This window comes from Jaculus jaculus, chromosome 1, assembly GCF_020740685.1.
Source record: "Jaculus jaculus isolate mJacJac1 chromosome 1, mJacJac1.mat.Y.cur, whole genome shotgun sequence".
NCBI lineage: Eukaryota > Metazoa > Chordata > Mammalia > Rodentia > Dipodidae > Jaculus > Jaculus jaculus.
In genome coordinates this window covers 9,407,827-9,435,226 of record NC_059102.1, presented here as the reverse complement: position 1 = coordinate 9,435,226, position 27,400 = coordinate 9,407,827, and the positions used below count along the sequence as shown (strand labels likewise).

Sequence of the window (27,400 nt, the reverse complement as noted above, 5' to 3'; positions counted from 1 at the left end):
TGCTTCTGCTGCAGTTCTGTACTATCAGGTTCCTGACATCTCAAAAGCCAAGTGATGGGGCAGTGCTTTGGGAGCGCAGCATGCAGGCACTTGCCATGGATATACGGTTCCTGGCTGTGCGGGACTTAAGCTTGGCTCTTCGTCCCTCCTGGAAATCCGCAAACTCTGCCTGGTATGAACAGAGCCCTCAAGCTACAGGGGCTTTGCTGGTCTGTGGGACACTGGTGACATCCTACTAGCTCCCGGTATGGTAAATTCACTCAGGGTAAGACCTACATTTTATTTCTCTTACCATAACAGCTGCCCCAGCAGGTTTATTGTGAACATTTAAAATTTTTATTTATTTATTTATTTGCAAGGAGAGAGAGAGAGAGAGAGAGAGAGAGAGAGAGGAAGGGAGGGAGGGAGAAGAGAGACAGACAGACAGAGAATGGGCACACCAGGGCCTCCAGCCACTGTAAACAAGCTCCAGATGCCTGTGCCCCTTGTGCATCTGGCTTTCATGGGTACTGGGGAAGTGAACCTAGGTCCTTTGGCTTCGCAGGCAAACACCTTAACTGTTAAGCCATCTTTCTAGCAGGTTTATTATCAACAGAATATGCACAATTAATTGAACTGGGTTAAATCTGATGAATTCCTCATTCTTTCTGTGAAACAAGAGCCCAAAATGAAAGTGAAATGTGTTCTCTTTTCTTTGAAACCTCAAAGCTAAACACACCAGAAGTAAAATGTTCTCAAGTTTCAATGTCATTGCTTATTTCAGAGAGGCTCTCAAGGAACCTCCTCCCTTTTTGCACCAATGTTTATTTGTTGCAAAAATGATGTGATATTAAATGTAGTTTTATAATTTACTCTTAAGTGTTGTCCAAACGTATTATCATTTCCATTTTCCCTCAGCCCTACTTCTATGCTTCTTCCGTTTTGCAAGGTTATTCTCTGCATATTATTTTCTTGTAATTTCTTTTAAGACAGGCTGCCCTGGAACTACTCGGTACCTCAGGCTGTTCTTGGAACTCACTGAAATCCTCCTACCTCAAGCCTCTGGAGTGCCGAGATTAAAGGCCTGAGCCACCATGCCCAGATTGCATATAATTGTTTAAAATATTTATTTAAGGGGAGGAGGGAGAAAAGAGAGAGGTACAGAGAAAGACAGAGAGGTAGAGAATGGGCAGGTTTAGGCCTTCTGCCACTGCAACCTCCAGGTGCAAGCACCACTTTGTACATCTCGCTTTACGTGGGTACTGGGAAATCAAATCCAGGCTATCAGGACTTTGCAACAACCACCTTTAACCTCTGAGCCAACTCTCCAGCCTACATGTAATTTTTAAAGTATGCTTTTTCATACGTTATAATAGAAACATCCATAGATGTTACCTAGTCTTCATTTTCAGTGGCACCACCTTTCTTTCCGTGCTCAGGTTTTACAGTTCATACCCTTGCACACTTAGCTCTCGTCCCCTTCGTCTTGACAGTATAACTCGCTGTAATCACTGTGCTTGCGCTCATACCCTGAGTGTCTAACTACTAGGTTGCAAGTTCATTCTCGCTCTTCTCTGCCTCTCATTTACATGGCTGGCCTCAAAATCTTTTTCTCCTAAAGTTTTATTTTTAATTTCTATTTTATTTTTCATTTCTATTTATTTTATTTTACTTTTTGGTTTTTCAAGGTAGGGTCTCACTCTAGCTCAGGCTGACCTGGAATTCACTATGTAGTCTCAGGCTGGCCTTGAACTCACGGTGATCCTGTTACCTCTGCCTCCCGAGTGCCAGGATTAAAGGCGTGCGCTACCACGTCCGGCTCCTATGTTTTTTATTTTTATCTACTCATTAGAGAGGGGGAGAGAGAGAGAGAGAGAGAGAGAGAGAGAGAGAGAGAGAGAGAGAGAGAGAGAGAGAATATGGCTGTTCCAGGGCCTCCAGCCGCTGCAATCGAACTACAGATGCATGTGTCACCTCGGGCACCTGGCTTACGTGGGTCCTGGGGAACTGAACCTGATTCCTTAGGCTACACAGATAAACGCCTAACTGCTAAGCCATCTCTCCAGCCCTGGCCTCGAACTCTTGATTCTCTTGCGATGCCTCCCAATGTTGGGATTAGCGGTTTGAGCCACCACTCCTGGCTTGTTGCATTTTACTGTTCCGTTAGTAGTTGCCCTCTCATCTCTATTTGCCTCGCTCTGATTCTTACTTAGGTGAATTTCTTCTAAAGGACTCGTAATCCGCTTCCCCTTCCCCCCACCCCTTCTACGGTGGGTCCACAGACGTCCTAGGTAAGGAGGACCTGCAAAGACTAAGGCTTCGCGTCCCCGCACGCGGGAGAGCGCGCGGCCCGCAGCGCCGGCCGGACTACATTTCCCAGACGCCCCCGCGCGGCAGGCGTGGCGCTGGTTTTCGGCCGTGGGGACCCGGAGTCCAGAGTGCGCCGAGGGACGCTATGGCCGCGTGGGCCGAGCGACTCGCCGGCGTGCGTGGGGTGCTGCTGGACATCTCGGGCGTGCTGTACGACAGTGGCGCGGGCGGCGGCGCCGCGATCCCGGGCTCCGTGGAGGCGGTGGCGAGGTGAGCGGGCCGAGGACCCGGCCCGGGGGCGGGGCAGCTCCGCCCAGGGCGCAGGCTGGCCTGGAGCCGCGCCGGCGCGGGCGTTTGCGAGACGCAGGGAGGAAAATGTAAAATAACTCAGGATTGTTTAATGTTGACTGCGTGTTTAACTGATTTAACATTTTAGGCTAAATATGTTAGGTGAGTTGTTTCCTTTAACTTTTTTGGGAGGGGGAGGTTTGAGGTAGGGTCTCACTCTGGTCCAGGCTGACCTGGACTTCACTCTGTAGTCTCAGGGTGGCCTCGAACTCACGGCGATCCACCTACCTCTGCCTCTCGACTGCTGGGATTAAAGAGCCGTACGCCATCACGCCAGGTTGTTGTTTGCTTTTTTTTTTTTTTTTTTTAAGCAGAGTCTTACTCTATCCCAGTCTGACCTGGAACTCAACTCTGCTCTCCAGTCTGTCTTCGAACTCACAACGATCCTCCTACCTCAGCCACCCAAGTGCAGGGGTTATAAGCACGAGCCCGCACCCTGCTGCCCTTTAACTTTTGTTTGCTTGTTTTTTTTTTTTTTTGGTTTTTTTTTTTTTTTTTTGAGGCAGGGTCTTCTTCTACCCTAGACTGACCTGGAATCCACTATATAGTCTCAGGGTGGCCTTGAACTCACTGTGATCCTCCGACCTCTACCTCCTGGGTGCTGGGATTCAAGGCATGTGCCACCACACTCGGCTTGACTTTTTACTTAAACTTTAGTTAGGTGGCTGTCCATTTAGTTCTCTTGAACTTCGTTGGCGGGACCTTGCTGGGATCACCTTTCATACCACTAGGTCTGTCTGTACTTTCTAATTGCCTTTTTGTCTCCAGCCAGCACATGGGCTCCCAGAGTCACTGGCAGGGGCACCCTGGCTTGGTGGCCTGACTGCACTGTAGGAATGCAGCAAGGACACTGGGCTGTGTTTTGGGGTGAAGTAGTCTCATGTGGGAGCTTCATGATGTGACCTAGACAGCCTGGGCCTCATGAGGGTCATGTCTGTAGGGGTGTGGATGGTATTCTGTACAGAAATGAGTAAACTGAGTCACCATGGATCAGCGAAAGTAAAGATAGTACTCTCCAAGAAAAGGTGAGGGTTGCTTTGCTAGAGAAGGGGGCCAGAGATGGTTCAGAGAAGGTTTTACACTGAATTGGAGGGTCTAGTGGAGCCCACTGCGTGAAAAGATGGAGAAAGCACCTTCTGGCCAGATGAAAGAGCAGCTGAGGCAGAGCCCACACTGAGCCATAGGAGCCGAGGAGCCACTAAAGATTTTAGCCTGGTAATTTGTAATACATGATATATAACGTCACCTGATTACCTTTATGTTCAAAAGAAACTTTAATGAAAAGCACAGTGGAAGCTGAGTGTGGCTGTGCACACCTGTAATCTCAGCACTGTGTAGATAAAGGCAAGAGGATCAGAAGTTCAAGGTCATCCTAAGCTGTATAGCAAGTTTGAGGCAAGACCCTGTGTCCAAAAAAAAAAAAAAAAAAAAAAAAAACCAGTGCAGTGAAAATGACATTTCCTTTGAAATCTTGGCAAGAAAGCCTGTACTCCAGTGCTTCAAAATCTAGAAATGAACAACCCAATGGAAATAAGATGGCTCACAAGAAGAGAAACACGAGCACTCTCCTAAGGATCTGAGAGATACCCTGCCTGGCTCCAGTAGGAGAAATGCTAATTAAAACTATACTAAGATGCCAGTTTTCATCAGCTTGATGAAACTGGAAAAAGATCCAAAAGTTTGAGAATGAGTTCTCTTGATGAGACTCTGTGGAAACTGACCCTGCCAGCCATTGCTGGTCAAGACATACTTGGCATTAGGGGCTAGCTATTTTGGAGTCTGAGTGAAGGGATGAGGACAAGCAGAAGTGGTGTGAAGGAAGGAAGGAAGAAAGACTCACTGTGTCTTTGTTTTATTAGTATTTTATTTATTTGAGAGACAGACAGCGCGCGAGAGAGCACAAGTGTGCCAAGGCCTCTTGCTGCTACAGAAAACTTCAGATACACGTACCACTTTGTGCATCAGGCTTTATGTTGGGTTCTGGGGAATTGAACCCAGGCCATCAGGCTTTGCAAGCAAGTACCTTTAACTGCTGAGCCATCTCTCTAGTCCCTTTATCAGCATTAAAATTTTTTTTTATTTATTTGTGAGCAGAGAGAGAGAGAGAGAGAGAGAACGGCTGTGCCAGGAGAATTACAAATGCACGCTCTACTTTGTGCATCTGGGGAATTGAACCCCAGCCAGCAGGCATTGCAGGCCAGTACCTTTAACCACTGATCTATCTCCTTGGCCCCAATATCAGCATTTTTAAGGCTACTCAAACCATTGGAATGTATTTCCCATTCAAAATATTAAAGTTATAAGTGGCTTTCTTCAGCTGAGCTGTGGCAAATAGGGAGCAGGAAGTGGAGCTGAGGGGTCAATCTGAGAGAAACTATGGTGACCAATTAGGAGACTTAATTTTGGCCAGTGGAGAAGGCAGTAAAGTTGGGGGAGGGGCATTAAAGAGGTATTTTGGTCACAGTGCTGGATCATATGCGGCTAAAGAAGCATAACACAATAATAAATACAATATAATAATATATATAATATATGTTTATATAATAAATACAATAAATAAAATATATTTAGAAATATTTTGGGGAATGGAGAGATGGCTTAGTGGTTAAGGCACATTCCAGTATTTTTAAAAATATTTATTTTTATTTATTTATTTGGCAGAAAGAGGGGGGAGAGAGAGAGTGGGTGCACCAGGGCCTCCAGCCACTGCAAAGGAACTCCAGACACATGCGCCCCCTTGTGCATCTGGCTTACATGGGTCCTGGGGAAGTGAACATATGTCCTTTGGCTTTGCAGGCAAATGCCTTAACTGCTAAGCCATTCCTCCTGTCCAGCTTCCAGTATCTGACCACTAGGTTGGAAAGGTAGCAAGGGCAGGTACAAGAGGCAGGCCCCCGTTGGCTCATGATGTATGTCAAATTTCTAGCCCAGTGCTGGGCACACCTAGACCCCACAGTATGACATTTGAATATAATTTTTAAAATTTATTTATTTCAGAGCGAGAGAGAGAAAGAGACAGGTAGCTAGGGAGAGAGAGAATGAGAAAGAGAGAGAGAATGGGAGTGCCAGGCTCCTAGCCACTGCAGAAGAACTCCAGATGCATGCGCCACCTTATGCATCTGGCTTATGTGGATCCTGGGGAATCAAACCTGGTTCCTTTGGCTTTGCAGGCAAGTGCCTTAACCCTTAAGCCATCTCTCCAGCCCATTGGATATAATTTATCTCCTCCCCTCCCTCCCAGAGTCTTATGTAGCTCAGGCTGGCCTCAGATTCACTCTATAGCTCAGGTTGACCTTGAACTTCTGGTCCTCCTGCTTCCACCTCCTTTCCCAGTACTTGATTTGCAGGCATGTGCCACCACACCCAGTTCATGTGGTGCTGGGAACCAAACCCAAGGACCTTATGCATGGGAGGCAAGCACTCAATCCACTGAGCTACATCCCAGCCTTTGAATATAATTTCCATGTCGTTTGTAGGAACTCCTAGTATATGTACTTTTTTTTTTTTTCGAGGTAGGGTCTCACTTTAGCCCAGGCTGACCTGGAATTCACTATGTAGTCTCAGGGTGGCCTTGAACTCATAACGATCCTTCTATCTCTGCCTCCCAAGTGCTGGGATTAAAGGCGTGCACCACCACTCCTGGCTTTTATGTACTTAAAATATTTTGGGGGGCTGGAGAGATGGCTTAGCAGTTAAGACACTTGCCTGCAAAGCTAAAGGATCCACTTTGACTCTCCAGGACCCACATAAGCCAGGTGCACAAACGGGCGCATGCATCTGGAGTTTGTTTATAGTGGCTAGATGCCCTGGTGTGCCCATTCTCTCTCCCTCTCTCTCTCCCTCCCCCTGTGTCTCTCAAATAAAAATAAAATATATTTAAAAATATTTTTTTTTTTAGTTTTTTTTTTTTTAATTTTTATTAACATTTTCCATGATTATAAAATATATCCCATGGTAATTCCCTCCCTCCCCACCCCCACACTTTCCCGTTTGAAATTCCATTCTCAATCATATTACCTCCCCATTACAATCATTGTAATTACATATATACAATATCAACCTATTAAGTATCCTCCTCCCTTCCTTTCTCCACCCTTTATGTCTCCTTTTCAACTTACTGGCCTCTGCTACTAAGTATTTTCATTCTCACACAGAAGCCCAGTCATCTGTAGCTAGGATCCCCATATGAGGGAGAACATGTGGCGCTTGGCTTTCTGGGCCTGGGTTACCTGACTTAGTATAATACTTTCCAGGTCCATCCATTTTTCTGCAAATTTCATAACTTCATTTTTCTTTACCGCTGAGTAGAACTCCATTGTATAAATGTACCACATCTTCATTATCCACTCATCTGTTGAGGGACATCTAGGCTGGTTCCATTTCCCAGCTATTATAAATTGAGCAGCAATAAACATGGTTGAGCATGTACTTCTAAGGAAATGAGATGAGTCCTTTGGATATATGCCTAGGAGTGCTATAGCTGGGTCATATGGTAGATCAATCTCTAGCTGCTTTAGGAACCTCCACACTGTTTTCCACAATGGCTGGACCAGATTGCATTCCCACCAGCAGTGCAGAAGGGTTCCTTTTTTTCCACATCCCCGCCAACATTTATGATCATTTGTTTTCATGATGGTGGCCAATCTGACAGGAGTGAGATGGAATCTCAATGTAGTTTTAATCTGCATTTCCCTGATGACTAGTGACGTAGAACATTTTTTTAGGTGCTTATATGCCATTCGTATTTCTTCCTTTGAGAACTCTCTATTTAGCTCCTTAGCCCATTTTTTGATTGGCTTGTTTGATTCCTTATTAGTTAACTTTTTGAGTTCTTTGTATATCCTAGATATTAATCCTCTATCAGATATATAGCTGGCGAAGATTTTTTCCCATTCTGTAGGTTGCCTCTTTGCTTTTTTCACTGTGTCCTTTGCGGTGCAAAATCTTTGTAATTTCATTAGGTCCCAGTGGTTAATCTGTGGTTTTATTGCCTGAGCAATTGGGGTTGTATTCAGAAAGTCTTTGCCAAGACCAATATGTTGAAGGGTTTCCCCTACTTTTTCCTCTAGCAGTTTCAAAGTTTCCGGTCTGATGTTAAGGTCTTTAATCCATTGGGACTTAATTCTTGTGCATGGCGAGAGAGAAGAATCTATTTTCATCCTTCTGCAGATATTTATCCAGTTTTCAAAACACCATTTGCTGAAGAGGCTGTCTCTTCTCCAATGAGTATTTTTGGCATTTTTATCGAATATCAGGTGGCTATAGCTACTTGGGCTTAAAAAATATTTTGAGGGGATAGAGAGATGGCTTAGTGGTTAAGGCACATGCCTATGAAGCCTAAGGACCCAGGCTCAATTCTCCAGGTCCCATGTAAGCCAGATGCAAAAGGGGGTGCATGCATCTGGAGTTCGTTTGCAGTGGCTAGAGGCCTTGGCATGACCATTCTTCGTCTCTATTTTTTCTCTCTCTATCTATCTCTAATAATAAATAAAAGTAAATCTTTAAAAATATTTTTTATTTTTCTTTATTTATTTGAGAGAGAGAGAGAGAAATAGGCAGGGACACAAAGAAGGAGAGAGAATAGGTGCACCAGGGCCTCTAGCCTCTGCAAATGAACTCCAGATGCATGTGCCTCCTTTTGCATCTGGCTTACATGGGTCCTGGGGAATTGACCCTGGGTCCTTTGTTGGCTTTGCAGGCAAGCACCGTAACCAATAAGCCATTTCTCCAGCCCATGTTTTTTGTTTTTTTTGTTTTTTTGTTTTTTTTAGTTTGGTTTTTCAAGGTAGGGTCTCACTCTAGCCCTGGGTGACCTGGAATTCACTATGTAGTCTCAGGCTGGCCTCGAACTCACAGCGATCCTCCTACCTCTGCCTCCCGAGTTCTGGGAATAAAGGCATGCACCACCATGCCTGGCTCTATATGTGCTTTTAATTCTTTTAAAATCAGAGCCATTTAAAAAGGACTGACTTATTTATATTGTTTGAGGTAGTCTCACTCTGTAGCCCAGGCTGACCTCAAACTCCAGATCTTCCTGCCTTTGCCTCTATGTGCTTGCCTTAGAGGTGTGTGCTGCCATGTCTCTCTAAAAATTGTTAAATAAATTATACAAATAAAGGGTTGGAGGGATGGATTAGTGGTTAAAGCACTTGCCTGCAAAGCCTAAGGACCTAAGTTCAATTCCCCAGTACCCACATAAGCCAGATGCACAAGGTGGCACATGCATCTGGAGTTCCGTTGCAGTGGCTGGAGGTCCTGGTACACCTATTTTTTTCTTCCCTCTGCCTGCAAATAAGTAAAAATATATATTTTTTTAATTTTTAAAGTTTTTATTAGCATTTTCCATGATTATAAAAAAATCCCATGGTAATTCCCTCCCTCCCCACCCCCCACACTTTCCCCTTTGAAATTCCATTCTCCATCATATTACCTCCCCATCACAATCATTGTACTTACATATATACAATATCAACCTATTAAGTACCTTCCTCCCTTCCTTTCTCTTCCCTTTATGTCTCCTTTTTAACTTACTGGCCTCTGCTACTAAGTATTTTCATTCTCACACAGAAGCCCAGTCATCTGTAGCTAGTATCCACATATGAGAGAGAACATGTGGCACTTGGCTTTCTGGGCCTAGTAAAAATATTTTTTAAAACTTTATAAAAAAATAAATCATACAAACAGAAGGGTGTTCATATCATGCATGTAACTAACACTCAGTGAACTTCACTAGCTGAACTCCCAACTCCCGTAAGTTAGCAGCACTTCCTACAGGCACCACGCATGCCTCTTTTCTCAGGGCCACACTGTTCTGCCTTCCAGCTCCATAGATTAGTTTTTATACATGATTCTATACATAAAGGACCCTAAAAACTCTACTAGCAAACTGTTAGAGCTAATCAAAACCTACAGCCATGTAGCAGGATACAAAATAAATACACAGAAATCAGTAGCCTTCATATATGCTAACAACAAACACACAGAGGATGAAATCAGAGAATCACTCCCACTCACAATTGCATCAAAAAAAAAAATAAAGTACCTTGGAATAAACCTAACCAAGGAAGTAAAGAATCTCTACAATGAGAACTTTAAAACACTCAAGTGAGAAATTGCAGAAGACACTAGAAAGTGGAGAAACATCCCCTGTTCCTGTATTGGAAGAATCAATATTGTGAAAATGGCAATCTTACCAAAAGCAATCTACACATTAATGCAATCCCTATCAAAATTCCAAAAGCATTCATCATGGAAACAGAAAGAACAATCCAAAAATTCATTTGGAATCACAAAAAACCTCAAATATCTAAAATAATACTGAGCAACAAAAAATAAGGCTGGTGGTATCATCATACCTGATTTTAACCTATACTACAGAGCCATAGTAACAAAAACAGCATGGTACTGGCACAAAAACTGACATGTAGATCAATGGAATAGAATACAGGACCCAGATGTAAGTCCAGGTAGCTATAGCCACCTGATATTTGATAAAAGTGCCAAAAATACTCATTGGAGAAAAGACAGCCTCTTCAGCAAATGGTGTTGGGAAAACTGGATATATATCTGCAGAAGGATGAAAATAGATTCTTCTCTCTCTCCATGCACAAGAATTAAGTCCAAATGGATTAAAGACCTTAACATCATACCTGAAACTCTGAAACTGCTAGAGGAAAAAGTAGGGGAAACTCTTCAACATATTGGTCTTGGCAAAGACTTTCTGAATACAACCCCAATTGGCAATAAGACCACAGATTAATCACTGGGACCTCATGAAATTACAAAGATTTTGCACTGCAAACGACACAGTGAAAAAAGCAAAGAGGCAACCTACAGAATGGGAAAAATTCTTCGCCAGCTATATATCTGATAGAGGATTAATATCTAGGATATACAAAGAACTCAAAAAGTTAAATAATAAGGAATCAAACAAGCCAATCAAAAAATGGGCTATGAGCCGGGCATGGTGGCGCACGCCTTTAATCCCAGCACTCGGGAGGCAGAGGTAGGAGGATCACCGTGAGTTCGAGGCCACCCTGAGACTCCATAGTGAATTCCAGGTCAGCCTGGGCTAGAGTGAGACCCTACCTCGAAAAACCAAAAAAAAAAAAAAAAAATGGGCTATGGAGCTAAATAGAGCATTCCCAAAGGAAGAAATACGAATGGCATATAAGCATCTAAAAAAAAAGTTCTACGTCACTAGCCATCAGGGAAATGCAGATTAAAACTACATTGAGATACCATCTCACTCCTGTCAGATTGGCCACCATCACGAAAACAAATGATCATAAATGTTGGCGGGGATGTGGAAAAACAGGAACCCTTCTACACTGCTGGTGGGAATGCAATCTGGTCCAGCCATTGTGGAAATCCGTGTGGAGGTTCCTAAAACAGCTAAAGATTGATCTACCATATGACCCAGCTATAGCACTCCTAGGTGTATATCCAAAGGACTCATCTCATTTCCTTAGAAGTACGTGCTCAACCATGTTTATTGCTGCTCAATTTATAATAGCTGGGAAATGGAACCAGCCTAGATATCCCTCAACAGATGAGTGGATAATGAAGATGTGGCACATTTATACAATGGAGTTCTACTCAGTGGTAAAGAAAAATGAAGTTATGAAATTTGCAGAAAAATGGATGGACCTGGAAAGGATTATACTAAGTGAGGAAACCCAGGCCCAGAAAGCCAAGCACCACATGTTCTCTCTCATATGTGGATCCTAGCTACAGCTGATTGGGCTTCTGTGTGAGAATGAAAATACTTAGTAGCAGAGGCCAGTAAGTTAAAAAGGAGACATAAAGGGAAGAGAAAGGAAGGGAGGAGGGTACTTAATAGGTTGATATTGTATATATGTAAGTACAATGATTGTGATGGGGAGGTAATATGATGGAGAATGGAATTTCAAAGGGGAAAGTGTCAGGGGGAGGGAGGGAATTACCATGGGATATTTTTTTATAATCATGGAAAATGCTAATAACATTTAAAAAAGAAATTTATTATTTATTTGTTTTTTAAAACTTTGCTTATTTTTATTTATTTATTTGAAAGTGACAGAGAGAGAAAGAGAGAGAGAGAGGGAGGGAGAGAATGGGTGCGCCAGGGCCTCCAGCCACTGCAAATGAACTCCAGACGCGTGTGCCACCTTGTGCATGTAGGTAACGTGGCTCCTGGGGAATCGAGCCTCGAACTGCTGTCCTTAGGTTTCACAGGCAAGCACTTAACCACTAAGCCATCTCTCCAACCCATTTTTTTATTTTTAAAAATATTTAATTTCTTAGAGAGAGAGAGGTAGAGAGAGAGAGAGAGAGAATGGGCATGCCAGGGCCTCCAGCCACTGCAAACAAACTGCAGACACATGTGCCCCCTTATGCAGCTGGCTTACATGGGTCCTGGGGAATCAAGCCGGGGTCCTTAGGCTTCGCAGGCAAACGCCTTAACCAGCCCCCATAGATTAGTTTTGCTTGTGGATAAGTATACATAATGAAATCATACAGTATGTTTCCCTTGTTCCCCTGAGACTCTTTCTTATGCTCAGTGCTGTTTGGAGATTTGCTCATGTTTGTGGTGGGTGGTTGTAGACGGCTTTCTCATTCCTGTGTAGTGTTCCATGGAGAGCTGCCCAAAATGTGTGCATTCTCATGTTGTTTCCCATTTGGGTTAGTGTGACTGGTGTGGCAGCGAACATTCTAGAACATGTCTTTGGTGAGCACGTGGCAGTGTTTCTGCTGGGCAGGCACGAGGCATGCAAGCCTCGGAGTGGAGAGGCTGGGTCACAGGCCAGGCCCCTGTCTGGCTTTGGCAGACGTCACCCAGCAGTTTTCTAAAGCAGTTGTGCCATTGTGTTTCAAGCCGACAGCATATGAAGTCCCGTTTGTTCTGTGCCTCCGACACTCCATTTGTCTGCGCTTTCATTCTCGCAGGTGCACTTTTGCCTTTAAACTCCCTGAAAAGCAAAGTAGTGTCAAGGGACCGAGCCTCAGTCCCACAGTAACTCCTGCTGTGGAACACAAGATGTCATTGGGGCCTGGGAGAAGGCGGGGCCACCTGTCTGAGCCTTCGCCTTCTAGAGAACACACTTCCCAGGTGGGTAAAAGCTCCAGGTGTCTCCCAGGAGCAGGTGAGCACACCATACTGGCCAGGCGCTAGTGTCACCTGCGTCGCCTCTTGCAGCCAGTGCTGAAAAATAGAAGACAGAAGCTGGCTAGGCAGCTTAGAGTTAACAGGGTCCTAAAAATGAGCAGATTTTTTTTTTTTTTTTTCTTGGCTAAAAGCAGAAACTGTCCTTGAGCCTGTCAGGGGGCCTAGTTTCTCTCATCTTCCCTAAAGGAGTCCTCACTTTGCTGGAGGCCAAAAATGTCCTCTCTTTCCATAAGGAGTTCCCCTTCCCTAGAAATCAGGCGTGGGGAAGACTGCACGTCCCGGGCTCCTGGCACGGGAGCTAGACCGCCCAGCCCATCCCCTCATCCAGCAAAGCCTGTTAGCTCCACGGCACTTACCTCAGGGGTTTTCCCCATTTCTTAGGACCCCTCCTGCAATCCAGGAGCTCAGCTTTTCCCCCTTCTCTTAAGCTGTATGATAAAACCTTCTAAACGTCACCCTCTGTGGCCTGTTGATTTCATTCTTTGAATTCAGAAGACAAGAACCTTGAGGTCACTGAGTGGGTGGAAGCTTTGTGTGACCATGAATGTCTCTCACTCTAACTCGTGAGTTAAAAGCCAAACCAAGAGCCAAGAAAGACTCTGACAGTCTCAAAGACACTCCAAATTCCTGTACCATAGTGAGGGGTGCTGTTATCTCTCTTAACTAACAGACTTAAAGCAAGGTAGGTGCACCCATCTTTGAGCTGAGTTGGCACAGGGACCCTCTGAACCCCGTTCTGTCAGACCCAGAGTAGTCTTCTAACTGCTGTCACAGATCTGTGACAGGAACCCTTCGAGGGCACAGGGCTGTGGTTGCTTCTGAGCCGATGCTCCCACAGGAAACTGCGCTCGATAAAACACGCCTGCATTTGGAGTTCCCACTGGGGATTTTCCTCTCTTGGTGGCTGAGCCAACACTGGCTCTCCTGGAATCCTTCATGGACAGGCCCAGCTTGCCAGGGTGCATAGCCTCTGGTGGTTTAGAGCACCTCTTTCCACCTCACCCTCTGTGGCCTCCTTGAAGTGCACAGCTGTCTTTGAAGCCCTGCAGGAGCTCAAAGGAAGTTCCTGGGGCGAGACCCAGTGCTGTGAGGGCCAGCGTGATGGGGGTGGGGTGGGCCTGGGGGAGCAAGCACCTCCCAGCTTCCAAGCGCTTTGGTTCCCAGCCTTCATGTTCATTCTGTGAGCCTAGGAAGGGACAGCTCACTGGTCTTGGATTTTCTGTGGTGACAGGTGTTCTCACACTTCTTTCTTCTTCTTTTGTCTTTTCTTTTTGTAATAGAATTATATTTATTTACTTATTTATTTTTGAGGTAGGGTCTCATTCTAGCTTAGGCTGACTTGCAGTTTACTCTGTAGTCTCAAGGGGGACATGAACTCATAGTGATCCTCCTACCACTGCATCCTGAGTGCTGGGATTAAAGGTGTGCGCCACCATACCCAGCTTGTATTTATTTCAGAGAGAGAAAGAGAGAATGGGTGTGCCAGGGCCTCCAGCCACTGTAGATGAACTCCAGACGCATGTGCCACCTTGTGCATCTGGCTTATATAGGTCCTGGGGAATTGAACCGAGGTCGTTTGGCTTTGCAGGCAAACATCTTAACCGCTAAGCCATCTCTCCAGCCCCCCCTTTTTTTTCTTGAGGTAGAGTCTCCCTGTAGTCCAGGCTGACCTGGAATTTACGATGTAGTCTCAGGGTGACCTCGTACTCATGGCAATTCTCCTGCCTCTGCCTCTGCCTCTGCCTCCTGAGTGCTGGGATTAAAGGCATGTACTACCACACCCACACCCAGCTGTTCTTACACTTCTGAAAGGTCCCCACTTACTAGGGCAGAAAACACAAGGAGAGGATAAACTCAGCTTTAGAAAAGAAGTCATCTAGCTGCCGCATGTCTTTAATCCCAGCACTTGGCAGGTAGAGGTAGGAGGATTGCCAGTAGTTCGAGGCCACCTGAGACTACATCGTGAATTCCAGGTCAGCCTGAGCTAGAGTGAGATCCTACCTTGAAAAAACAAAAAACAAAAAAAAAAAAAAAAGAAAGAAAAAGTAAAAAAGAAAAAAACCCACCCTCACCGCCCCCACCCCCCACAAAAGAAGTCATCAATGGCAGTCATAGAGGTCTGTGGGAGGCCTGTCATGGGCCAGGCAGGTGCCTGACTTCCCATGTCACCTTCACACTTTCCCAACAGTGTGCTGTCCTTTCAAGTGGAAGACTGAGGCTCAGACTTAGAATTGGGAGAAGCAGGAGAAGGGGCTGGTCCCTTACTAAAGATTCAGTCATTCCTTCACTCAGCACACATTCACCGAGCGTCTGCACTGTACTAGGTCCTGGGGGATCAGGGTGAACCAGGCGGATGCCAGTGTGACAGTGACCAGAGATGAATAGTGAACAACAGCATGTGCTGGGCAGACTAGTGTCACAGGTGAAGAGAGCTTGAGGTAGGAGGAGATGAGAGCCCAGGGGTGCAAGTGTCTACTAGCCTTGCAGAGCCCTTGAGCAGTGAGCTGGGACCGAGAGCTGGGGCTAAGAGCTTCTTAGAAGAGGAAGCAAACAGATGGCTCTGTCCTTCCGGGGCAGTGTGACTCTGGCTTCCCAGGCTTCCTGGAGCTGCCAGGCAGATCCTCCTTACTGCTGTGGGGCTTGTGGCAGGTGTGGACATCTGTAACAGTCCTAGGTCCCCCCAAAAGGCCTTTATTGGAACTCATTTGTGGGTGGATCGGGCTCCCCTAGGGGAGCCTTTCAGAGGTAGGCTGAGCACAGCGGGCGCTGCAGCACAAAGGACCAGCAGCTGGGCTGGCCCTCACGATGGCCCCGAAGCATCTACATGTGAAAGACAGTGGACGTTTACTGCATCCTGTCACAGGCCACTAAAGCACATCTGCCGGCCGCGCCCAGGCTTGAGTGGCCTTTTTGAAGCCGGCGGAAGGAAGCAGGCTCAGCCTTGGCCCAGAGCAGCGTCATAAAGCAATTCCACCCAGGATGGCCCGATAGCCCTCATGCCCTCATGTGCTGAGCCAAGCCCACAGCCCAGCCTTCCAGGTGGATTCTGTCCATCCTCAGCGTAGCCAGAAGCCTTGAGGAATTCAGCGGAGATGCACATGCTGTGGGCCAGTCTGAACGCAGCAGCCAGGGACCAGGGACCAGGGACCAGGGGAGCTTTGCAGTCTGGTCCTCAGCTCCTAGGACTCCCCCAGTGCTCTGCTGCCTGACAGCATGCTGCCCAGCCGGGAGGACTTGAGTCCCCAGGAGTAGCAGCCTTGCAGACCGGGGCTGGGGCGATGGCTCAGTGGTAAAGTGCATGAGCAGGGGGACCTGAACTCATTGCCCCAGCACCCACTTGAAAGCTGGGCATGGTTGTGCCCACCTGGCAGGATGTCGGGGCTCGCTGGCTAGCTAGTCTAGTCAAACCTGTGCACTGCAGGCTCAGGAGAGGTCGTGTCTGGGAAATAAAGTGGGGGTAAGGAAGCCACTCAGGGATGCTCTCTGGCCTCTGCGTGTGCCTGCACCCGCATGTGCTCTCGATGCATGTGGACACTCCTGTATACACTCATAGCTCACACATACATGTATGCAGAGAAAGAAGCCGGTGTTCCCAGGCCTCCCTGCCCTGCCTCGCCCTAGCTCCGCCCACGAGCCCAGCCTGCCAGGAAGCCCGCAGAGAGGATTGCTAGCCCCCGCTTGTTTGAGTTTGCTAACCCCACCAGGAGCTTTCCTGGCTCCACCCTGACCTTGGACAAGGGCTGTTTGCGAAAAATGTGTCATCCGAGGCCTTGTCCTTTACTGTCCAGAGGTGAACCAAGTTGTCTTCAGAGGTGGGAGAGGGCACAGGTCAGCACAGTACACTCCCTTCATCTTGGGTCCTGTGTTTTCTGTTTTGTAATGTCAACACTGGACGTTTCGTAACACAGGTAACTTCCTTGTCATCGAGCCCACGAATTCCGAGAAAAGTACAAGTTCTTCGTCATCGGCCCCGGTGCCTGCCACTGCTTCCAAGTGACCCGTGGACCCTCTAACCCTTTTCCTTGGTGACCTCCACAAGCATAAGCACAGAGTCGAGCCTCCTCTGTCTCTTGGACTTTGCTGCCCACCCATTGTACTGCCCACTCTGCCTGCCCTGCTTAGCCAGGAGGTGGGCCTCACAGCTCTCCATCCAGGGCAGACCCCAAGCGAGCGGCTTGGATTCTTTTTAGCCTTAGAGCACATTTTCCTCCCAATTTCATTACAAACAAAAGCTAACTCTGCTGGTACCCATATAAAGACAGATGCACAAAGTGGCACCTGCATCTGGAGTTTGTTTGCAGTGGCAGAAGTCCTTCTCCTCTTTCTCTCTGTCAGTCTGTCTTCTCTCTCAAATAAATAAATAAATATTTTTTTTAAAAAAAGTGGTAGTGTAGGGCTGGAGAGATGGCTTAGCGGTTAAGACATTTACCTGCAAAGCCAAAAGACCCAGGTTCGATTCCCCAGGACCCACGTTAGCCAGATGCACAAGGGGGCACATGCATCTGGAGTTCGTTTGCAGTGGCTGGAGGCCCCCATGAGCTCATATTTTTTCTTTCTGCAAGTAAACGTTTTTTATGTTTGTTTTTCTTTTTTTTTAAAGAGCAACATTTGAGTAGTGTGTTTTCTGGTCCAGATTTGTGCTGTTGAGGCTAATCAATGGAAGGCATGGAAAATCTTTGAAGAGTGACAGGGCTGAAGTTCAGGAGTGGCTTGCACAACAATTCGTGCGTGCATTTCGGTCTGCATGCCAACCTGTGCACATCGGGAGATGAGAGGAGGGAGCCAGGATGTATCCAGACCTCCAGATCTTGTGTGGCATGAAGAATGGATAATCGCTGTTGCAGGTGGACATTAGTGTATGTGACCTGGGTGCTGTATGTACTAAGTGGAAAAGCTATAGGATAAAATGTATAAAGTACAAATTTTTATCATTTCATTGCTTCTTAAGTAGCTTTAATCTTTTTTATTTTATTTATTTGAGGAGGGGAAGAGGAACAGGCAGATAGGGAATGAAAAAAAAAAAGGAGAATGGGCATACCAGAGCCTCCTGCAAACAAACTACCGATGGTTGTGCCACCTTGTTCATCTGGATTATGTTGGTCCTGGGGAATCAAACTTTGGTCTTTAGGCTTTACAGGCAAGTACCTTAACCACTGAGCAACCTCTCCAGCCCAAATATGCTTATTTTTTAAAATTTATTTATTTATTTAAGAGCTACAGTCACAGAGAGAAAGACAGATAGAGGGTGAGAGAGAATGGGCGCGCCAGGGCTTCCAGCCTCTGCAAACGAACTCCAGACGCATGCACCCCCTTGTGCATCTGGCTAACGTGGGACCTGGGGAACCGAGCCTAGAACTGGGGTCCTTAGGCTTCACAGGCAAGCGCTTAACTGCTAAGCCATCTCTCCAGCCCATGCTTATTTTTTGAGATGGTGATTTTTTTCAAATTTTTATTAACAACTTCTATGATTATGAAAAATATCACATGGTAATACCCTCCCCCCACTTTCCCCTTTGAAACTCCATCATATCCCCTCCTTCTCTCAATCAGTCTCTCTTTTATTTTGATGTCATGATCTTTTCCTCCTCTTATGATGGCCTTGTGTAGGTAGTGTCAGGCACTGTGAGGTCATGGATATCCAGGCCATTTTGTGTCTTGGGGGAGCATGTTTTAAGGAATCCTACCCTTTCGTTTGGCTCTTAACATTCTTTCTGCCACCTCTTCCACATTAGACTCTGAGCCTTGGAAGGTGTGATTGAAATATTACAGTACTGAGCACTCCAGTCATTTCTTTCCAGCACCTTGATGCCTTCTGAGCCATCCCAAGGTCACTGCCATCTGAAAAGAGAAGAATCTCTACCCAAAGTGAGAGTAGCATTAGTATAAGGGTATGAACATTAAGAGAAGTGCTTACTGGGCAGTTTGATATGCATAGTGTATACATTTAGCCAGACAGCAGCAGATGTTACACCCCTAGGGCTCATGACTACCCCTGTTTTAAGTTTTCCGTATCAGGGATGTATTCCCTCCAATGGAGCAGGCCTCCAGTCAAATTAGAGGGCAGTTGGTTTCCACCATGACAGACATGCCACTATTGCACCTGTTGGCTCATTTGGCCTGGCTGGCCAAATATAAGGCTTGCAGTGTCCGCTGTTGAGTATCTTCACTGGTGATTTCTCTTTCTCTCATTGAGCTGCCTGCAGAATGGCTTCTTCCAGCTTTCTGTCAGCTGGTCTACACGGAGGAAGTTATCAACTCAGTTCCAGCAGGATTTCTCAGTGGCCTTTCAGACCAAGTATGTGGAGTCTTCAGCAATACAGTCTAACCATCTATTCCTGGTGGGAAACCAAGGGCCTCAGCAATGGCCTATAATGTTTTGGGGGAAATGGTGATTTTGCTGTATTGCTAAGAACACAGGGAGACTTAAACTTCTGGCCTCAAGGAAATCATCTTGCCTCAGTTTCCCTAGTGGTTGAAACTATAGATATGCACCTCCACATCAGACTGTTATGCCATTTTTGTTAAGACAAAGTAAAGGAAACACAACAACCCCATCTTTCTGGGCTGGACTCACAATAGAGTCACATACCTGAACTTTGTGGAGGGAAGCGAAGGGTCTCGGATAAGCACGGGAGGCCGTAGCCACCAGTTTCTCCTCAGGAGTCCCGTCAGTTGTCTGAGTTCTGATTTCAGTCTGGGTGAGCCGGGTCACCCCTGAAGTCTAAGAGCAGACAGGATGGATAATACTGGTTTATCTTGAGTGTGACCCAAGTAATTCACAAGGCTCACCAACAGTGTCATGGCCCCACCCCTGTCCCCGAGGATGGACAGGGAAACTGAATTGGCAAAGCCGTGCCTGGGCTCTGCTCTGTCTGGTATGTGGATGATTGCCCGTGGCCTTGACCACAGGCAAGATGCCATCCAGCTTGTAGAGAGAAGCCCAAGGTTCTGAGAGGTGACAGGATTTACCAAACATTTCGTGAGAAAGAGCAAGGTGCCAGTGCCTACTCTGGGCAGGTGCCACCTTTTACTTGTCACAGAGCTTTAGCCTGGCAGCTAAGAAGTGGTAGGTGCCAGCACTAGGGAGTAAGAGCCTGGGTTTTCATTCCCAGCTCTGCCCCATGAACATGTGGTCTCAGACCAAGTTCCTTAGCCTTTCTGTGCCTCAGTTTCCTGCCTGTAACACCTGCATTATGGAGCATGAGAATTAGGTGAGATGTTTTCTCTGAAACCCAAATTTGACTTATGCCACAGAGGAGCCTTTTCTTGTCAAAGGCCCAGGGAGTGTGGAAGAAGGCATCGCTTTGCAAAAAAGTAGCATCTCTGCCTGGAGAGATGGCTCAGCACCTCAGACACTTTCCTGCAAAGCGAAAGGACCCAGGTTCCATTCCCCAGGACCAACATAAGGCAGATACACTAGGTGGCACATGCATCTGGAGTTTGTTTGCAGCTGGCTGGAGGCCCTGGCACACCCATTCTCTCTCTTTCTGTCAATGAAAAAAAATATACATACATACATACATACATACATATATATATATATATATATTAGTGAAAAAAAAAGGTGTATTTAGAATTAACCAGCTGGATCCAGTTTAGATGATCCCAATTTTATTGGCAACATCCAAAGCATCATAATCAGGAGCCAGCCGAACATAGGCCTTCTTCTCTCCATCAGGCCTGATCAGGGTGTTGACTTTGACCACATCAATGTCATAGAGTTTCTTCACAGCCTGTTTGATCTGGTGCTTGTTAGCCTTGACGTCCACAGTGAACACCAGGGTGGTGGTGTCTTCTATCTTCTTCATGGCCCACTCGGTGGTCAGGGGGACCTTGATGATGGCACAGTGGTCAAGCTTGTTTCTCCTGGGGGCGCTCTTCCGAGGGTATTTAGGCTGCCTCCAGAGGCGCAGAGTCTTGGGTCGCTGAAAGGTGGGTGATGTGCAGATCTTTTTCTTTTTGTGGCTGTGGACGCCTTTCAGCACAGCCTTCTTGGCTTTCAGGGCCTTTGCTTTGGCTTCAGCTTTGGGAGGGGCAGGAGCTTCCTTCTTCGCTTTCGGCGCCATCTTGGCGAAAAGCTATATATATTTTTTTAAACAGCATCTCTCAGTGGTAGAACATTCAAAATGAAAGCCCTTGATTCTGCCCGAGGCCAACATGGAGGAATGATTTCTCAGCCCCGCTCTCACCACAGGTCCCACCTGCAAGTGGAAACATGAACAGATTGTGGCAGAGGTCAGTGTGACATGTGGGTAAGGCCAGCTCCAGGTGCTGCCCATGGTTACCTGTTGTTGGCGGTCTGTCTCTCTCTCACACAGTGTCCCAGGACTCCCAACTAAGCCAGACCTCTCCTAGTTGAACTTCCCCCTCCCCACTTTCTGCAGGTGCCCTGGGCAGTGTACTCTGAGCTCTTCCCCCAGGTCCTACTTCACTGGGCAGCTGGCTTCCTATGAGATGGAACTTGCCTGGAAATCTGAGATGCCCAGCGCAAGGCTTGTCAGGCATGTGGTGGTCAGCATCATCGTCAGAGTCGTCCCTGTCATTTTTGAGCATTTGCAATGTGCCACACACTTCCTATGTGTCTTATTCTGTTTGTTTTATGTGTGTATGTATGTGTGTACGCATGCGTGTATGCTATTTATGTGTGTGTACGTGTGTGTGCATGCGTGTGTTCTATTAATGTGTGTGCACTATTTATATATGTGTACGTATGTATGCATGCATGTATGCTATTTATGCGTGGGTGCTTATGTGCGTGGGTACACGTGTGAAGACCAGAGGACTACCTCAAGCATCACCTTCTAAACTCAGCCGCTGCCTTCTTTGGGAGGTCTCTCACTAGATAGAGCTCATTGTCAAGGTCAGATTAGCTGGCCGGCTAGCCCCAGTGCTGGGATTATAGGTGCGTGCCACTGTACCTGGCATTTTACACTGGTACTAGGGATCAAACTCTGGGCCTCATGCTTTTTTTTTTTCAACTTTAAAAAAATTTTTTATTTGAGACAGAGCAAAAGAGAGAGAGAAACAGGCATGCCAGGACCTCTAGCGACTGCAAACAAACTCCAGACACATGCACCACCTTGTGCATCTGGTTTATGTGGGACCTGGAGAATTGAACCTGGGTCCCTAGGCTTCACAGGCAAGTGCCTTAACTGCTAAGCCATCTCTTCAGCTCTCATGCTTTTGATACAAGTCCTTTACTCATTGACCCATCTTCCCAGGCCCCTGTGTATTAATGACAACCCTGCTGTGAATGCCTTGTAACCTGAGGTTAGAGTGGGCTAAGTGACAAGCAGCAGGTCACACAGGGAGGACATGTACCTACTTCCCAAGCTCAGCTTCCAGCCTGCCCTGGGATACCTGGCACTCGACAGCCTGGCCTATTGAGGGTCACCAGTGTCTGGGAACAACTGGCTGTTGTCTGGGTTTGCAGGGCTGGGGAGTAGGAAGTATGTGTGTGGGTGCTCCTAGAATGTTCTGCATCCCCGTGAGCCTCAGTTTGCCCTCAGTGTAGTGAACCACTTAGGTCAGATGTACTCCAGGGTCTCCTCTGGCTTGTAGGTTCCCATGCACTTGACTCTAAATAGTGCTCATCAATTGCTGTGAAATCAATGCTCTGGCCTGGGCATGTCCCTGTGATCTGAGCTTGGGGTTCAAGAGCGCTGCAGAGAACACATCAGACAGGTGTCCTGAGGACAGACGAGATGGGCACCAGGATGGAGGAGGCTTGCGCATGATTTGTAAGGACCCCGACACAGTTCTGCCCAAGTTTGTGTGTCTTCATTGAGGACGCTGGCTTACCGGCCTGCACTGAGAGGCCCCGCCTGGGCTCGGCATCATGCACTACTTCTCTGCTGTCGGTCCGGATTTTGGATTTTGACCACACGTGGATGTGCTCCTGCCCAACAGTGTCCTGGAGCCCGGGGAGGGCCAGGCGGAGCAGCAGCTGGCTGACTGCCTTGTGGGGAAAAGGAGAAAAGGTGTAATAGATTTAGCCCGACTCATGACCTTATGCCACTCCGAGTCTCATGGTGGTGCCAGTCAGCAAGGGATTCCTGGTGTGTCTGTGTCCTGGCCGGGACCATGTCTCTGCCCTACAGCTTGGAGAACAGAAAGCCGAGTACTTTGTGCTGCCCTGCTTCAGGGCTGTCACTCAAGGACCCCGAGAACCTGCCTATCATTACAAAGCCGCCTGGGGCATGTGTGAGACCCCAGGAAACCAACTCCCGTTTACACCAGCAAAGCTGTCCTGTGGCAGCTTTGGCATCTGTGGCTCCTGACTGCAAGCCAAGACCTTGATGAGCTGGCCTGGCCCACTCCTAAATTAGTTTGGCCCTCCCTTGACTTGTGAATCACTGTATTCTTCTACTGAAAAAAAAGTTTGACATCTTTTTAAAATTTGTTCTTAGAAAGCTGGGTATGGTGGTGCATGCCTTTAATCCCAGCACTCAGGAGGCAAAGGTAGGAGGATCGCCATGAGTTCGAGGCCACCCTGAGACTACATAGTGAATTCCAGGTCAGCCTGGGCTAGAGTGAGACCCTACCTCAAAAAACAAAACAAAACCAAAAAAGTGTTCTTAGATCAAATAAGTACTTTGCAGATTTCAATTCTCCAAATATGTCTTTAAAATTTCCATTGTTGTCTTTAAGGGAAGTACCCAAGATCCAGACTCACATAGTGGCTGGTGCTGCTGAGGAAGCCTGGTATTAAGAATATCATGAGGGCTGGAGGGATGGCTCAGAGGTTAAGGCATTTGCCTGCAAAGCCAAAGGACCCAGGTTCGATTCCCCAGGACCCACATTAACCAGATGCACAATGTAGTGCATGTGTCTGGAGTTGGTTTGCAGTGGCTGGAGGCCCTGTTGTGTGTGCGCACGTGCTTTCTCTCTCTCTCTCTCTCTTTCTCCCTTTCTCACTGTCATATAAATAAATACAATATTTTTTTTTCAAAAAAAAGAATATCATGAGAGGGGCCAGAGAGATGGCTTGGTGGTTAAGGCATTTGCCTGAGAAGCTTAAGGATGCGAGTTCAGTTCCCCAGTACCCACATAAGCCAGCTGCATAAGATAATGCATGCACCTGGAGTTTGTTTGCAAAGGCTGGAGGCCCTGGTGTGCCCATTCTCTCTGTTTCTCTTCTATTTCTATCTGCTTGCAAATAAGTAAATTAAAAAATATATAAAGAATATCGCGAGAGCCAGGCATGGTGACTTATAATCCTAGCCTTCAGGGGACCAAGGCCGGGGGTGGGGTTTAGCTATCCTGGGCCACATAGCTAGACCTTGTCTCAGGAAAACAAAACAGAAAAGGGATGGTTTAGCAGTTAAGGCTCTTGCCTGCAAAGTCAAAGGACCCAGATTTGATTCCCTAGAATCCACATAAGCCAGATATACAAGGTGGCATATGTATCTGGATTTCTATTTGCAGTGGCTGAGGGCCCTGGCATGCATATTCTCTCTCTCTCTTCTTTCATGCTCTCTTTCTCTCAAATAAATAAAACATTTTTTAAAAAAAGAAATCATCTTTGTACCCTCTGGATTGTTGAGGGTTTTGGAGAGCTACTGTCTACATCTCCCTTGTTGAGGGTCTTGGGGAGCTACTGTGTACATTTCCTTTTATAACAACCCCAAGGTGCTATTAACTGAAGTACAGACCTTATGTCTCTCTACCCTACTTCCCATTTCATTAGTGACACCCTCTATCCCACACTGAGTGAGGTCTGCAGTTAGAGCCATGGAAGACTGAGGAGGAGAAAACCGTGCCTGTGTGTGCTTCTCCAGTACCAAATGGGCCCATCTGATCTGGAATTTCGGTCAGCGTTGCAGTTACTATTACATTGCTGGGTAAATACTTGAACAGAAGCAGCTTATGGGAGGACAGGGCTTAACTCAGGCTCACAGATTTCTGGGGAAGCTCCATGGCAGGAGAAGCTGGCTCACTTCCACACATCCATAGCAGAGAGACAAAAGCCAGCACCCACAGGCACAAACAGCCATAGGAGAGAGAGTGAGAGAGAGACAGAGGGAGAGAGACAGAGACAGACAGAGACAGACAGACAGCAGAGCTCAAGCTGGTTTTCTTTTATTTTTTGTTCTTTCTTTAATTTTTTTTATTTTTTAAATTTTTATTAACATTTTCCATGATTATAAAATATATCCCATGGTAATTCCCTCCCTCCCCACACCCACACTTTCCCATTTGAAATTCCATTCTCCATCATATTACCTCCCCATTACATTCATTGTAATTACATATGTACAATATCAACCTATTAAGTATCCTCTTCCCTTCCTTTCTCTTCCCTTTATGTCTCCTTTTTAACTTACTGGCCTCTGCTACTAAGTATTTTCATTCTCACACAGAAGCCCAATCAGCTGTAGCTAGGATCCGCATATGAGAGAGAACATGTGGCTCTTGGCTTTCTGGGCCTGGGTTACTTCACTTAGTATAATCCTTTCCAGGTCCATCCATTTTTCTGCAAATTTCATAACTTCATTTTTCTTTACCGCTGAGTAGAACTCCATTGTATAAATGTGCCACATCTTCATTATCCACTCATCTGTTGAGGGACATCTAGGCTGGTTCCATTTCCCAGCTATTATAAATTGAGCAGCAATAAACATGGTTGAGCACGTACTTCTAAGGAAATGAGATGAGTCCTTTGGATATACACCTAGGAGTGCTATAGCTGGGTCATATGGTAGATCAATCTCTAGCTGTTTTAGGAACCTCCACACTGTTTTCCACAATGGCTGGACCAGATTGCATTCCCACCAGCAGTGTAGAAGGGTTCCTTTTTTTCCACATCCCCGCCAACATTTATGATCATTTGTTTTCATGATGGTGGCCAATCTGACAGGAGTGAGATGGAATCTCAATGTAGTTTTAATCTGCATTTCCCTGATTAGTGACGTAGAACATTTTTTTAGATGCTTATATGCCATTCGTATTTCTTCCCTTGAGAACTCTCTATTTAGCTCCATAGCCCATTTTTTGATTGGCTTGTTTGATTCCTTATTATTTAACTTTTTGAGTTCTTTGTATATCCTAGATATTAATCCTCTATCAGATATATAGCTGGCGAAGGTTGCCTCTTTGCTTTTTTCACTGTGTCCTTTGCGGTGCAAAATCTTTGTAATTTCATTAGGTCCCAGTGGTTAATCTGTGGTTTTATTGCCTGAGCAATTGGGGTTGTATTCAGAAAGTCTTTGCCAAGACCAATATGTTGAAGGGTTTCCCCTACTTTTTCCTCTAGCAGTTTCAGAGTTTCCGGTCTGATGTTAAGGTCTTTAATCCATTTGGACTTAATTCTTGTGCATGGAGAGAGAGAAGAATCTATTTTCATCCTTCTGCAGATATATATCCAGTTTTCAAAACACCATTTGCTGAAGAGGCTGTCTCTTCTCCAATGAGTATTTTTGGCATTTTTATCGAATATCAGGTGGCTATAGCTACTTGGGCTTACATCTGGGTCCTCTATTCTGTTCCACTGATCTACATGTCTGTTTTTGTGCCAGTACCATGCTGTTTTTGTTACTATGGCTCTGTAGTATAGGTTAAAATCAGGTATGGTGATACCACCAGCCTCTTTTTTGTTGCTCAGTATTATTTTAGATATTTGAGGTTTTTTGTGATTCCAAATGAATTTTTGGATTGTTTTTTCTATTTCCATGAAGAAAGCCTTTGGAATTTTGATAGGGATTGCATTAAATGTGTAGATTGCTTTAGGTAAGATTGCCATTTTCACAATATTGATTCTTCCAATCCAGGAACAAGGGATGTTTCTCCACTTTCTAGTGTCTTCTGCAATTTCTCGCTTGAGTGTTTTAAAGTTCTCATTGTATAGATTCTTTACTTCCTTGGTTAGGTTTATTCCAAGGTACTTTATTTTTTTTGATGCAATTGTGAATGGGAGTGATTCTGATTTCATCCTCTGTGTGTTTGTTGTTAGCATATATGAAGGCTACTGATTTCTGTGTATTTATTTTGTATCCTGCTACATGGCTGTAGGTTTTGATCAGCTCTAACAGCTTGCTAGTAGAATCTTTAGGCTCTTTTATGTATAGAATCATGTCATCTGCAAATAATGATAACTTGATTTCTTCCTTTCCAATTTGTATCCCTTTTATGTGTGTCTCTTGCCTTATTGCTATGGCTAAGACTTCCAGAACTATATTAAATAAAAGTGGGGACAGTGGACACCCTTGTCTTGTTCCTGATTTTAGTGGAAAAGCTTCCAGTTTTTCCCCACTTAGTAATATGTTGGCTGTAGGCTTGTCATAAATAGCTTTTATTATATTGAGATATGTTCCTTCTATTCCCAGTCTCTGTAGGACTTTTATCATGAAGGGATGTTGGATTTTGTCAAATGCTTTCTCTGCATCTAATGAGATGATCATGTGATTTTTGTCCTTCAACCCGTTTATGTAATGTATTACATTTATAGATTTGTGTATGTTGAACCATCCCTGCATCTCTGGGATAAAGCCTACTTGGTCAGGGTGAATGATCTTTTTGATATATTCTTGTATTCTGTTTGCCAATATTTTGTTGAGAATTTTTGCATCTATGTTCATGAGGGAGATTGGTCTGTAATTTTCTTTTTTTGTTCTATCT

General features: G+C 45.8%; 2 protein-coding genes across 3 annotated transcripts in view; one reads left to right on the top strand and one right to left on the bottom strand.

Moving 5' to 3' along the window:
- Window positions 1-2,412: 2,412 nt before the first annotated feature.
- LOC101615351 (phospholysine phosphohistidine inorganic pyrophosphate phosphatase) overlaps window positions 2,413-27,400 on the top strand; it is a 158,910-nt gene continuing 133,922 nt past the window's right edge. For both annotated transcript variants that reach the window (XM_045157941.1, XM_004659265.2), the window contains exon 1: window positions 2,413-2,559. In XM_045157941.1, coding sequence (XP_045013876.1) covers window positions 2,435-2,559 — 125 coding nt within the window. In that variant the 5' untranslated portion in view covers window positions 2,413-2,434. The remainder of the gene's footprint in view (window positions 2,560-27,400) is intronic.
- On the bottom strand, window positions 20,334-20,850 carry LOC105944069 (60S ribosomal protein L23a-like). The gene has a single exon (XM_045157949.1). The coding sequence runs from the start codon at window positions 20,848-20,850 to the stop codon at window positions 20,380-20,382; it is 471 nt and encodes a 156-aa protein (XP_045013884.1). The 3' UTR covers window positions 20,334-20,379.